The following is a 15,038-nucleotide window of genomic DNA, read 5'->3' on the forward strand; positions in this document are numbered from 1 at the left end:
TCTGGAAGCTGTATTCTTGTTGCCTAAATGTGACCACGTCTGCACTTCACATTTTCTGAGATATATTACTTTCTTGATAATGTCTCTTAATTGCTAGCTCATCAAAGCCAATGTCAAGCTTCCTCTTCCTCCTGTATAGCAGTTGTTCTCAGCCCTGGCTTTTTCCTTGGGATCACCTCAGGAGCTTTACAAAATGCTGATCCCCAGGCAGCACTCCGGAAGAGTTAAGCTATAATCTCTGGAGAGGGGACAGGTGTCAGGAGTTTGTAAAGCTCCTTGGGTGATTCCAGTGATCAGCCAGGGTAGAGAGCCACTGCAGTAGAGGATTTGGGGGGAGGAGGGCAGTGGAAAGGGGAAGCTAGGAGGTAGATGAAATCTTCCACAAAGTTCAAGCATGGAGGACTTGGCAGGATGCTGACCGACAGTTAGCAGGTTGCAGTTGCTACAGCTGATGCCCATCATTCCCTGATAACTCTCCAGCAGAGATTTAGTTTCCTCAAACTATATACTAAGTTGGATTTTCAACTATTTGCCATTGTCTAAGCTTCTTAGCTGAAACTGACCAAAAGATCTCATTGAGACCTTAAGAAAGTGAAGGGGACACTGAGGTAGGCAACAACAGAGAGATATTCAAGTAGGCTTAACCTCAGGTGTCCTCCGAAGAACCTCTAGTTCTAGCTAACTTGACGCTGGTTGGTCTGGGGTTCTGGGGTCAAGGTATAGACATAAGATGGATTATAATATGGAAAGTTCCAATCAAGCAGGCAGTCCACAGTAGTAGACTGACTCTTGGTTGACCCTCTCGCTTGGCCCTGGATCCCTCACCCTATGGGGAGACTGCAGATGGAGGAGAGCCAGAGTAGACCCTCTAAAGCAGTGATTCTCAAGCTTAGGTGTGCACATAATCACTGGAGGGATTGTTAAAACACAGATGACAGAGTCTCGCTCAGCATTGCTAGGTCTATGGTGGAGCCTAAGCATTTGCATTTCTAATAAGTTCTAAGATATTGCTGATACTACTAAGGCCCACACTTTGAGAATCACTGCCTTAAACATGAGATCCTGGACAGACTAAAGTTGTCCTGGTCTGGAAGAGGTACACCAGACTTCAAGAGTATTCCATCATGCCCTGGAAGAAGGAACAGAATATGGGTCTGCGATGAGCTTGGCTTTATTTTCATGCACTTGTAAAAGGGTGAGAGCCATCTGATTAAGTGATTACCTCATGAGAACAGACAGGGTTTTAAAATAGATAGGCATTTGGGTTGCTTGTCCCTCATATCTTTGCATTAGAAATTGGTAATATTTAAATCAGACTTAATTTTAGAGCCCCAACCTTCACTAGCCTAAGACTAAACACAATGACAGCAGCATCTATGAAATCATTTAGTGTTTCAGTATTGTTCTCTCCAGCAGCAAACTGTCTATACCTACACTGAACAAGAGAAGGTCAAGGGCATCGGAGATGCTAGACAGAGTCTCAAAGATAGCACTCAGGCATCTAGATTGGCAAGTGACCCTGGTGCACCAAGGTGCCTTGGCCCAGATAGCATCTATAGGGCCAGGGAACTTTTTGTGATAGGTCTGGAGCAAACCCCCAAGAAGACAGTTCTATCTAGAAGTTGTGGGATTTTTTAATTAAGATTGACCTTCTCTCTCCTTCTTATCGTCTAAACTGGAGGCCATCCTGGCTTGTAATAGAATATCCAGAATATTTCTAGAGAAAGTCACTCTTACTTCCCTGGTTGTTCCATAGAGGCAAAGTGGAGGCCTTTTATGTCACACAGGAAATAACAGTCAGTGGGCAGGCCACTGCAGTGAGCTCTGCAAGCTCATAAGCCCCTACTGCTGTACAAGACCCATCACCGTTCCTTTCACCAAGCCCCCTTTGAGCTGTGTTGAATCTCTAGTCAATTCTTGAACTCTGGGGGATCTGTGATGCCTTTCCTTCCTTTCTACCCTGATGAACTTCTATTCATCCTTAAGAACCCTGCTCAGATGTTACATCCTCCATGAACCTATGTCTCTGGTTAATCTGGACAGATAAAACTAGTTCCTTCTTTGATTAGTTTCCATATCGTGTCAAATACACATCATACTTATCACACTGTGCTTCAAATGCATGTTCATGTGTTTGCCTTTCCTCACCTCTAGATTATTTTCTCTTGGAAGTTAAGTATTATGTTATATTCTTCTTTGTGTCCTTAGCACCTAATGTAGTGGTTGGCACAAGGCCTGCAAGTTTTACTGTTTAATTAATGAAAAAAAAATAATTCTCGTGTTTGGGTGGGAGTAACATTACTTAAGAATCCAGTAGGGATACAGACTGGAAAATATTAATTGACCTCATAGCATCCCAGATGATCAGGGCTGGAAACCTTAGCTATCATCATAGCAGTTCCTTGTCCTGTGGAGGAGGAAGCTCAGAGATGCTTAAAGATAGTGAGTCGTTTATCCAAGAATCAGAGTGAATTGGACCAGGATGCAGCTCTGTGGGTTCCAGTCTAATGGTCAGTCAGTCTTGGCCAAATGCCCAGATGAAAAATTTGTGGACTGGATCTAGACCTTCTTTCCTAGGAGTGATGGAACCAGGCCCCACAATGCCCACCTATTACCTGGGGACATGCCATTCTCCCTCTCCAGTGCTAAACCCAACTCTGAGAGAGCATGGCAGTGTACTTTGCCACAGAATCTAACATTTTTAAAGGGTGTTTAGGTAAATTTCCATCTCTAGACTTGAACCCCAATTGATTATTGGAAGGTTTTTCTCGTACTTCTGAGGCAAAAGGATATTTTGAGCAGAGTGGGTAAGGAAGAGGAACGGAAACATCCCAGTCCTTAATTTTATGATTTCTAGCAACAGGAAAAACACTCCAGATGCTCTTTCAACCTCCCTGTCCACTACCTTCTCTATGTAATTAGGGACTTGGTGGCTTCATTGACCTTTGCTTCCGTAGCACAAGATGAGAGAGGGTTGAAGGAAGATGAAGTGGTGGGAGTCCACACTGGAAAAAACATGATAGGGACAGGGGTTTTGGGAATTGGAGAGAGAATATAAACAGGAAGGATACAGACGTCATCTAGAACTTTTTTGGGGGGGTACTCAGTCCTTCACAAGTTCTACAGTAGACATAATCGTTCATTGATTCATTCATTAAAAATGTCATTCTCCTGCTTAAAGCCCTCTACTCCCTTCCCGTTACCCTTAGGATAAAACCATAGCTCCAACTATGTCCTTGCAGACCTGGTTCCTTTTACCTCCCCATTTCACCTCCCTACATGTTCAGCAATTTTGACTTGTTTTTACCTCAGGGCCTTTGCACTTGCTGTTCCTCTTGCCTGGAAAGTTCTCTCCCCCATTCCTTTTCATCCTTCAGATCTCCACCTGAAGACCACTTCCTCCAAGAACTCTTCACTGAGCGACCTGTCCACAGGATCCCCTCGCTACACCCCGCAGTCCCCCTCTATCATCATACCTTGTGCATTTCCTTCATGACATGTAAAGATTCAGGAGATATATTGTTTATTTATATAAGACTGTAAGCTCCATAAGAGAAGAGACCCTGTCTGTCTTATTCACTGCTGCGTCCCCAGCACCCAGGTCAGTGCCTAACAAATAGCAGGGGCTCAGGAAATATTGTTGAATGAATGAAGGAAGTACTTACATATACAAGGTTTATAGAAGTGAGAGGAGAATTGAAAACTTCCATTGCTTCTAGGAACTACAACCTAAACTTACAACCTATTTTTTACAAACCTAAAAATACAACCTACTTTTTTTTTCTCATTGTATCATCCATATATCTTCTGATTGATAAAATTTGACTTTTGGCATGGTTCTCTGAGAGTCACAACCCAATTCTATAAGAGTTTTCTGTTATCATCTATCAAGTGGTCAGGTTGTCATATTTGCCACCATAACTCATCTGGATTTTTATCAAAGTACCAACTTGTTCTCAATTGTCAGGACTTTTTCTTCCATATAATTTATCTTAAGTTAGGCTGTCCCAAGTTGGGTCTACTACATCTGCATGTGTGTAATGTACAGAATAATTTCCATTTCAGTGCTGGGTTAGGAGTCTGCTGGAGCAGGACTCTGGGTGGGACTGGAAGCAACTTGTTGGGACCCATGGCCTGCATCCAGGCAGAAACCAAGTGCTTTGGCACAAGAATGGGAGGCAGGTAGCACCATAGGTCTATGCAAGGTCAGCCCCTGGCAATTTCAGCAGCTAGACTCTAGGTCCTTCCTGGATGCAGATGCCGGTAAAGTTCCAGAACTTGGGAAATAGGGTTTGTCCTATTGGCACATCCCTCCCCTCCTGCCTAGGGCATAGCTATCCATCTGCTAGAGAATATGGTGAAGTACTCATCTAATGCCAGCTCTCTCATCCCACAGAGTCCTGGCCTGTGGTTGTGCTGCAGTCCAGGGGGCTGGATGGCATGCTGGACCCAAGCTCAGCTCAGCGTCCGGGCCCAATAACGGCTTTTCCAAGGGAGCAGCTTTCTGTCCTGGCCACACCGAGGTAAGCACCTGAGGGGCTTCTGCCTCACCAAGGCTCCTGGCTCTGGAGCATCCAAGACAGCTGGAAATAAGCCCCAAGCTGAATAAGGGGAGTCACATCTAACTGCTAATCAGCAGGGGCCTGGTGTGGGTCCTAGTGATCCAGCACATGTGGCCCTCCCTAGTCCGACCGGGAAAGAATTCTGCCATGCTTTCAGCTGGCCCCACAGCTTCCAGGGACATGTAAAGAGTCTGAGCTGCCCACCTCTGAAGTAACAGAACACAGAGCCTCCAATAGACAGACAGAGAGCATCAGTCAGACCCTCCACACAGCTCCTGATCAGTCTGAGCAGGCAACCTCGTGAGATAAAATGTCCTTGATCACTCTCATGCACTTGGCCATGGGGTAGAAGGTGGGGAGAGCTCCAGATCTGGGGACAGAGGCCAGCACTGAGTTCCACTGCCACTGGGTGTGTGCCCACATCAGGGTATTTACTCTTACTACCTCTCTGTTTTCTCCTCTGTACAATGGGAATAATAAGGCCTCCTCCCAGGTTTGTTGTGATGGTTAATGAGGTACTTATGCCCAATAAAGGATAAAGGTGATAATTGTGATCTCCCCTCATTCATTTTAAGATGTGTGTCTAAGACTGCAGACCAGTAGATCCCGTTCCCAATAAAGCCATAGGTGCCTGTACCCGCTAGTACTTTCTGGCTGTGTATTTCTATCATGGGCATTTTAAGTGCTTTTGGACCAAATCTACCTGATGCCCAGAAACCTGACAAACCAAATATGAAAACAATTGAATACCCAGGTATTCCCCGGTGTCCAGATTTGTGGCATGAGGAAGATGAAACTTACAATCTGTTAAATGGAATTCTCGTTTTGATGTTGGTGACTGAGTAAGTGTAGCCATGGGTTCCAGTGAGTGGGGCCTTGGAGCTCTCTCCTCTGGAAGGTACTGAGGCTGAGTGACGCCAAGCGCCCCACAGGCAGAGCCTGCCACTCACTAGCTGCAGAACCGTAGGTCACTCAGACTCCCTGACACCTGTGTCTCTCCTCTGTCTAGTTCAAGGATTGGACTAGATCGCTGGTTCTCAAAATGCAGTCCCTGCCCAGCAGCATCAGTATCACCTGGGAGCTTGTGAGAAACGTAGATTCTTGGGCGCCCAGCAGTCTGCAGTTTAGCAGACCCTCCAGGTGATTCTGATGCTCTGAACCTCTGGACTTGATCATCTCTGCTGTCCCTTCCAGTCCAAGCTTCCCCCGGGAGATGCCAGCAGAGGCACTCCCTGGGTTCTATCCTGGCAATGCTGTTCTCTGTTGCAGCCTCAGGGGTACCTCCCTGGGGAGCTGAGGAGCCACAGAATGCCTCTCACACTCCACACAGGTCCTGAGAACTGGGGGTGTCCCAGTCTTTACAACTGAAGACAGCAGCATGTTTACATTTAGAGCGAGGCCAAGTGTACATCGAAAATGACCCTTGACCCACTCTCATAACGTGGCTGGCGAGTAGGATGGAGGAGGAGGCTGGATTTCCTCAGCCACAGGAACTTGGCCTCACTAACACTAGTGACCCCGGCTCACTGATCCGATCTCTGGGCCCAGAATCATTAAAGCTCTAAGCACCAGCCCTCTGAGGAATCATCATACTCCCCTGGACAGCGAACCTCCACGGCCATGTTCTCCAGGTGCTGTCAGCCCTCCGAGCCACAGGGATGTGGGCCAGTTGCTTAGCTCCATCCAGCAGCTTTATCACCTCATCAGGTGCAGCCCGAGTCCGCGTGAAGAAATTTGCAGGAAATTTCTGTCATGATTGGAGCATAGGAACCACTGGAAACCCACAGAATGTACCACTGATCCAAGACAGGGCACAAAAGTGGGGGAGCCCTGAATAAAAGGCACCCCCCCCCCACACACACACACACTCTTAATCATTTATTCTCCACTCAGGGTAGGAGCAGGACAAATACAGAACACTCAGCAGTGACACAGAACACCTTCCAACATGCAAGCCCCTAACGGCATCATCCCCAGCTGATCACTCAGGTTACAGGGCTCTGCTTATTGAAGCCTCAGTGAGAACTGCCATGTCTTCAAGAGAAAGGCTTCAAAGGTTGTTCTTAAAAATAAATAAATAAAACTCACTCCCTGGTTCACGTCAACCAAGGAGAGAATATTCTCTTATAAACTGCTTTTGTTCATTATATCACTAGAATAGAAATCACACTTGTTTTTTCTTTTATTTCTCCATTGATGATTTTTTAAAAGAAAGTCTTATTTAATTTAAAAAGAAATAGCTGAAGGGGATTAAAGAGTACACTTAATCATGATGAGCACTGAGTAATGTATAGAATTGTTGAACCACCATATTATACACCTGAAACTCATATAACAATGTTTACTGGAACTACAACAAAAAGCTTAATGAAAATGAATAAATAAAAATAAAAATATTTGTTATTGTCACTGCATTATGAGAAAATGGCAGACATGGCAACATTCTCACTTGAAAAAAAAAGCTAGGAAGTATATTTTAAACATAAAAAAATAAATAAAATTTTAAAAAAAGATTATGGGGCATGCTATTATGGGTGAGTCAGTTAAAAAAAAACTTTTATGAGAGATATATTTGCAGCATTTTCAAAAATCTTAATGAAGCAATCTGTCCCTAATGCAAATCTCCACTGTGATGAAATGCCATCCGCTACCATGCGTCATCCTGACAGCGAATCGAGAAGTCACAGTTGACGTTAAGAACTTTGTGAGGTCAATTCAGTAGAACCTGCAGAGTGCCAGGCAGAGCAGCAGCCTGCATAGCTGCTTAAGCTGGAAGCATGTCCGAGCTGGAAGATTCCTTAAGAATCAGCAGTCACATGGAGAAGTGAAGGAGCACAGAAGCAAGGGACTCGTCCGCACACTCACTGATTCTTACAGCCGGAGCCACCCGTGAACAGTAGGTCACCTGGACACAACGAAGATGAACTGGATGCTTTTCTGCCTCCAGGGAGTTTGCCTGGAGGTGGGAGAAGACGAGAACACAACCGCCCTAGGACAACATTAAGGAAATGCTTTACAGAGGTGGAGAAGGGAGAGAGTCTCTGCAGAAATAGAAAAAGGTCCCCCCCCCGCCGCACCCAGTGGAGGTGGTATTTAAGTTGGATGTTAAAAGGTGATGGGAAGGAATCCAACCAACAGAGGCGGAGAGCAGAAAAGGCACACGGAGGGCAAGGGAGAGTATGCCTGGCGTAGAAGAGTCTGAACCAAGGACAACTGCTCACCACTGGACCCTCTGGGCGGGTGATATGATCAGAGCAGTGCTTCAAGAGGTTAAATGGGGTGGCTAGGGACAGTAGGCACTGGAAGAAGAGAGATAAGGGTCCAGAACATCAGTTGGGAGACGGTTCTGTGACGTGAACTAGGAACAGGAGGTGAGAATAGAAAGTTCAATTTCAAGAGATGCTACTGGGGAACAAAACGCAAAAGGCTGAGGTGGGGAGGACCAGGAGGAAAGAGCAGAGGCCAGCGCTGATCTGAGGTTTGGAGCTGGTGAACAGAGCGATGGTGGTTCCACTACCAGAGTGAAGGAAAATGTTGGAGAAACACATTTAGGAGGGTGGGGTGCAGGGAGATGTTCACAAGTGATAGCAGCTGGGGAACTATGTCATAAGCTGTCAAGCGGTCCAAAATGGGACTGCTGTTGTTGAATACAGGGAGGGCAGTGAGTGATCAACCGAGGAGTAGGAGTGTGGAGACTTTTGCTTGGGATGCCTTGCGTTTAAAATGTCAATATCCGTGGAGAGTTGCTTTCAAAAGAGCAGTTGGGCTAGAGATCCCCGTATGGGCATCAATCCCACAGAAGTCTCGGCTGACTCCTTAGAAGAGGATGAGCTTACCAAAGGGGAGACTGGAGGAGGAGGTGGGAACCTCTCTCTGGTCATGGGAAATAGGGAGCAGGTTGTCCCTTATTACCAAAAAAAACCCTAAATTTTAGTGGTTTCCTTTTTCCATTTCCCCATCCAAATTCTAAGTGTTACTAATTTGGATATAAACAGATGAATTTTCAGTTTCATGTCTTCTCTCTTCTTCTATCTGATGAGAGATACCGTGTATTGAGAAGAAAGAAAAAGAGCAAACCAAGGGGCTTGACTTAGCTGCCAACCAACCAAATGATCGATTCTGTAGCAGTTGGCTGGACAATTATCTGCCACACCATTAGCCAGCAGAACCAGCGGTGGTCAAAAGCCCAGATGTACCACCACCTCCTCTGCATGGCCAGCTGGAGGACTGGAGTAAACACCAATGTTTTTCAAAGTAACCCAAGAGAAAAGAATTTGGTGGTTTTATTCTTGGTATCTCACCAAAGAGCTGCCTGTTTCCAGTGGGGGGGAAAAAAAAAAAAAAGCACAGTATTGAAGAGAAGAATGCATCATTTTGAAACAGATTAGGAACGCAGCATGCAGCCATATCATCCACAAAATCCAAAAGAAAGCATGTACCACAATGAAAAGAAGGCAGGTAGTGAGCTTCTCGCGCCATCCCCATTCACTGCTTCATTCATTCTCCTTATATTTTTGAGGACTTAATGTGTGCCAGCACTGCACATGGCCCCGGAAATATCTAACTCCAAACGGCACAGCTTCTAAAGTGCTCTCAAGGTACTCAATTATCCACCGCACTAGGAAAGGTGGTAAGGTTATGCACAAGCCGCCACGGAAGACAAGAGAGGTGCACACCGAGGATGGAGCGACTAGGGCAGGTGGATGAGACACGGCTCTGCGCTCCAGGACCTTGGAGCCAGTGGGGAGACAGGCTCAAATCATCAGGCTTGAAAAGAAGCCCAGTTGAGGCAATGAGTGTGCTATGAAAAGGTGTGAATGGAGTAGGCTCAGAGAGCAAACAAGCAGCAGTGTGACCAAAGAAGACAAAGTCCGTCATGGTCAACACAGGACATTGGAATGACTCAGAATTAAGTAGATGTGTGCATACCTTTCAATCCTCGCAACAACCCTGTGAAATAGTGGTTACAATTTTACCAATGAGGAGACTAAGGCTCAGAAAGATTAAGTGATTTTCCTCTGCTATCAAGTAGCCGAGCCGGGAATCCAAACAAAGTTTTCTAACCCCAGATCCAATGCAGAATGACCCGTGGGAAGGGGAAGAAAAAGGGGGAAAGAATGGAATAGAAAGTTAGAGCACCCTCTCTAGGGGATGCCTCTAACCCTACCAAGATTTAGGGAGGCTTCACAGAGGAGGTGACATTTGATATCCATCCACAGTTAGCTGCCCTAGGGGTGGTCACTGGTGGGCAACTCTGGTACGGTGTGGAGCCCCATCTGGCCCATGCTCCAAAGGGGCTTATACTGCCTCACGGGGACAGATGATTTCTGCCTTTTGCTCTATACTCACATAGGAGTAAATAATAAAAAGAAAAGGCATGTTTAAGAATGGAAGACAAGGGCACCTGGTGGCTCAGTCAGTTGGGCATCTGCCTTCCCCCCGGGTCATGATCCCGAAGTCCAGAGATCGAGTCCCGCATCGGGCTCTCTGCTCAGCAGGGAGTCTGCTTCTCCCTCTGCCCCTGCTCTCTCTCTCTCTCTCTCTCTCTCTCTCTCTCTCAAATGAATAAATAAAATCTTAAAGAAAAAAAGAATGAAAGACAAAGTGAGGGGGAAGGAAGGAAGGGTAGACTGGCTTAGTAAGGGGTCAGCTTTGGGTTCTGTTCCTAGTTGTGCTGATGACTTTAGGCCTCTTGGTTAATTTTCTGTGGATCACTTTCCTTGTATATGAAAGAAAGATTATAAATCCTAACCTAAGTCACAGACTAATGAGAAATTAGAAATGAATGCACTTGAGACGTTTTAAAATGTCACACAACAAGGAGCTGTTATCAGCGTCGATATTTCTCAGTGCTGGCTGGTGGCTGAATAGGCTGGCAATGCCGGTCCCAGAGCTATATACTTTTTTGCCAAACATGATGCTTCATGGGTTTGTAACAAGGGTTCCAAGTCACCAGATCTCAGAGCCGACCCAGTGCTGCTGTCTGAAGAGGGTGTATTCAGGGCTGAGGCTTCAAGACAAATCCCCGGCAACCCTTCCCACTGCCTTCCCAGGGGAATCAAGCCGTTGGGCTTGACACAGTGCTAAGGACATATTTCAGACACATACTGTCCACCCACAGCAGCCTCAAGGACTCAAAGGATGCTGTATATGGTGCTGCCAAATTCACATGGTGCCAGAGGGCGGAATTTCAGGGGCTTTGTCCCTTCCTGAAAAAGCCCACCCCGTGAATGGCGTGACCATACCTCCAGGTCATCTGAGCCAGCCCTGTTTACGCCTATTGTCCTATGTCATTGTGGCCAGCAGCCCCTTTAGCTCTCAAAAGTCTCTCGGTTTGAACGGTAAATTCCAGGGTCACCTTGCCCTTAGACTCCCAGGTGAAATAAACCTCCTTGTGATCCTCTCGGGAGGTTAAGACCCAGAAACTGCCTTTGTACAGAACTTAGCGCCCCGTGGACTAATCCCCGTTTCTGTTTCCTTCCAGGTGCATAGCGTAATGTCCATGTTGTTCTACACTCTGATCACAGCTCTTTTGATCGGCATCCAGGCAGAACCCCATCCCGAGAGCCATGTCCCAGCAGGACACGCCATCCCCCAAGCCCACTGGACTAAGCTTCAGCATTCCCTTGACACAGCCCTCCGCAGAGCCCGCAGCGCCCCAGCAGGGGCAATAGCTGCAAGGGTGGCAGGGCAGACCTGCAACATCACTGTGGACCCCAAACTCTTTAAAAAGCGGCGACTGCGCTCACCCCGCGTGCTCTTCAGCACGCACCCCCCACCTGTGGCGGCAGATACTCAGGATCTGGACGTGGAGGCCGGCGGTGCCACCTCCGTGAACAGGACTCACAGGAGCAAGCGGTCATCGTCCCACCCTGTCTTCCACCGGGGGGAGTTCTCGGTGTGCGACAGCGTCAGTGTGTGGGTGGGGGACAAGACCACCGCCACGGACATCAAGGGCAAGGAGGTGATGGTGTTGGGAGAGGTGAACATTAACAACAGTGTGTTCAAACAGTACTTTTTTGAGACCAAGTGCCGGGACCCCACGCCCGTGGACAGCGGGTGCAGGGGCATTGACTCCAAGCACTGGAACTCATATTGTACCACGACCCACACCTTCGTCAAGGCACTGACCATGGACGGCAAGCAGGCTGCCTGGCGGTTTATCCGGATCGACACAGCCTGCGTGTGCGTGCTCAGCAGGAAGGCTGGGAGAAGAGCCTGACCTGCAGGACAGCCCCCACCCTCCCCGAGCTCCCCCTCCACACCCTCCTGGGCCCCTCCCTACCTCAACCTGTAAATTATTTTAAATTATAAGGACTGCATGGTAATTTATAGTTTATACAGTTTTAAAAAATCATTATTTATTAAATTTTTGGAAGCATCCCATGTGCCAGCACTCCAGTCATTTTCCCCAGTGTGACCCTCTGCAAGTCTTGGGACATTGCAGGGTGAATTACCCACAGTGTCCCCTGGCTGTCACCCTCACCCCACCCCAGCCAGTTCTGCAAAGTTCAGGGAAGGCTGACTGGGTTCACAGATTCGCCTAAGCCGGACATGATTAGAAAGGGAAGTCTGCTGGATTACAGCTTTGATCTGCCTTCCAGAGCCAAAGCTACCTAATCCTTGGATTACCTGGCCCGCCGCCCCAATGCATGAGCCTCGGGAAGTTTGTGGAGCCTCAGCAGAAACAGGTCCCCCACCTCAGAGTCCCGGAGGGACTCACCATATAGTAGGAGGAGGCTTGCACCAAAGACCTATGGGACTGGCTTGTTTTTAGGGGGAGATCTGCTTTTGGCTGCAATGCTGTCTGGAAGAATGGTAATGAAATAATCGCATGAGAGCTGTCATGGTAGATCTGATTTCATGTTAAGACTGCCTTAGGACTAATGGCGGGTCCTCCATTTATCCTCCAGAGGCTTCCTGCAGAAAGACTGCATTACCCGAGAACACATGAGGGCCTCCATCACTCTTGCCACCCACTGACAGCCCCCCAGCAGCTTCCAACGGCCCCAACATTGGCCTATAATCAGGGGGGCCAGAGACCTTCCCAGAAAGAACTTTTTGATTTCTAATTGGGTGATTTCCCACAATTGACCAAAGGTGGGAGGGGTCAGGGAAACTGGAGAGTAGATGGCGAGGGGGAGAACAGAGGTAAACAGAGTGAGAACCGATACAAAAGCCAGGAGGTTCAGAGGAAAGGTGGGCCAAGCCAGAAGGGAACAGCGGCTTCCTGCTTCTCCCTGACAGGGGAGCGTGAACAGGAGAGGGGAGAGGAGAGGCAGGTGACGTGGGGGCCACGGGGCACAACAAGGAAGAAGGTGTGTCGTGTTTAGCAGCACCGGTATCCTGGGCCTCCAGAAACTCCAACACCCTGTGTAGTTGTGTTTGGGGTGGGGGGGGGGGGGTAATGCTAATCAACACTGACTACTTCAAGAGCTCCTGGCCAGAGATGGGGGTGAGAGACTCCAGGGGCCAGTCTGGAGCAGGGCTGCACCCTTCCTCCACCTTCCCCTGTAACTTATTTATTTTTTCCCTGAAGGCACATTTTTCCCCCAGCGGAGCACTTACATTGAAATGGAATTTCTGCTTTCCTAGCCATCCCTTCCTGCCCAGGGTGAAAGGCCTACTCTAGGTTTAGACCCAAATTGTCCCTCTGATTTAAAAAAAAGCAAATGGTCATATTCATTCCTCTGTAACGTCGTCTATCCCACCCGCCCCCCAAACCAATCCAAATAGGGCCAGTTAGAAACGTAGAGAGCTTTGGCAAGCGAGGCATTTGATTAGGATGAAAAGTATGATGAAATGAGCCCTGTTTTTCCTATCAAAGCTACTGCATTGGAATAAAGATTCATGCTCAAGAAACACCAACCAGAACATTGCATGCTGAGATGCTTGGTCAGATAAAGGCTGGGGACAGGGAGCCCTCCCACCGGCCTGTGTCTGCGGCTTTTTCCCTGGGCTCCAGGGCCCGTGACCTCAGCCCTCCTGGCTCCGCCTGAAGACCGCTCTTGGGGGGCCTTCCTCCTCCAGCCGGCAGTCCTGCGGGGTCCTGGCTATGCGAGGGTGGGCAGTGAGGGAGGCATTTCAGAAGCTCCCAGCCCCGAAGTAGCTTCGTTGGTGAGCAGCTACACCAGCATGAAGAGTCTGGGGAGCTCATCCCCGCACTGCAGGCCGCTGGGACATCTAAAATAAATATTCTGGACTCTCCTGGCCTGTCTGGAGGGAAGGCAGCCTCCAAGCCTCTGAGGAAGCACGGAGGCCGAGGGTCAGGGAAGAGAGTTCCGGAACCTGGACTGGATCACCCAACAGAAGAACCAAGCGGCATCCGGAGACCTTGGAGGATAGGAGGTTTATTCAACACCAGTGAGCTCAAAGGAGAGTGGTCTCCAAAGGCCTGAGCCCCAAACACAAACAAAGGGGGCAATATATACATTTCTACTTCTGCAGACTTGGCCCTTTTGGTGCTTGCGGGAAGCGGGGCAGGGAGGAGCACCCGGATTGGTCCACGCGGGAAGCGGGGCAGGGAAGAGCACCCGGATCGGTGCCCGTAGGAAGCAGAGCAGGGAGAACCCAGAAGAGCCCCAGGGCAAGGACTGGGACTCTCTCGATGGCCCGGTCGGCCATCTTAGGACACAGATTTTCTTTATCACGAGGAGCACCCCCCCCCACTAACCCAAGGCCTTCCCCAAAGGCAACAGAGCGCGAGGCCCAGCTCCCAAGTGGCCGTGTGGGAGGCAGTGTTTTCACGCCATGCGCGGGGATATCAGTTCGGCCCAAGAGAGTTGGAGCAGTCCAAAAATAACCCCGAGCCTGGTGGTTGTGCAGCTTGCACTCTGCCCCCTCAACCCAGGGGGGAGCTCTGGCTTCCACACCCAGCCCGGCTGCCTCGGAGAGGCTGGCCCAGGTCATCAGGGCGCCAGACACTTGAACACATTGAAATAATAGCTCACAACCACCCATTATGTCCCCCTGAGGGGCAGCAGCTGCAGAGCCCACCAACCTTTCCTCCGCTCACCACGTTGAGATTTCCCGCCCAGTTCCCCCAAAGCCCGGAGAGTCAGAGCAGATCCCCTCCCCTCGGCAGGCAGCTTCCTCCACCGGAAGACCTCCCTCTAGCATGCCAAAGAAAACTAGTGCAGACCCAGGCTCATCCTCAGCCGGACACGGCCCAGGCCTCCTAGCAAAGCAAAAATCCTGGTTCTGGGAATCGAGAGCAAGATGGGGCCTGACTCTGGTGTATATTCCAAGTCTGTCCCTCTGACCTCTCCCCCCCCCCCCCCCGAGCCAGGGCACTAGGCGCCCCTAGCTCTGCTTCCGCCGCTAGCAAAACACCTACCACAGAGAGACAGATTTTCAGCTGCCAGCAAACGGTTAGCTAGTTTCATCCCCATGAGATAGGGGAATGCTCTTCTTCGAAGTCTCACCACTTTCTCCTCTGTGTAATCTGCATTATGGGAGAAGGGTCCACCCCAGACC

General features: G+C 48.8%; 1 protein-coding gene across 1 annotated transcript; it reads left to right on the top strand.

Annotated features, from left to right (window-relative positions):
• The first annotated feature begins 4,424 nt into the window (after nucleotides 1-4,424).
• On the top strand, nucleotides 4,425-11,784 carry NGF (nerve growth factor). Its single transcript, XM_028101873.2, has 2 exons — nucleotides 4,425-4,523; nucleotides 11,047-11,784. The coding sequence occupies exon 2, from the start codon at nucleotides 11,059-11,061 to the stop codon at nucleotides 11,782-11,784; it is 726 nt and encodes a 241-aa protein (XP_027957674.2). The 5' UTR covers nucleotides 4,425-4,523; nucleotides 11,047-11,058.
• Nucleotides 11,785-15,038: the final 3,254 nt, after the last annotated feature.

The sequence above is a fragment of the Eumetopias jubatus genome, unplaced genomic scaffold, assembly GCF_037043125.1.
Source record: "Eumetopias jubatus isolate StellerSeaLion01/CBP00866 unplaced genomic scaffold, mEumJub1_p1.0 scaffold_4, whole genome shotgun sequence".
Classification (NCBI taxonomy): Eukaryota; Metazoa; Chordata; class Mammalia; order Carnivora; family Otariidae; genus Eumetopias; species Eumetopias jubatus.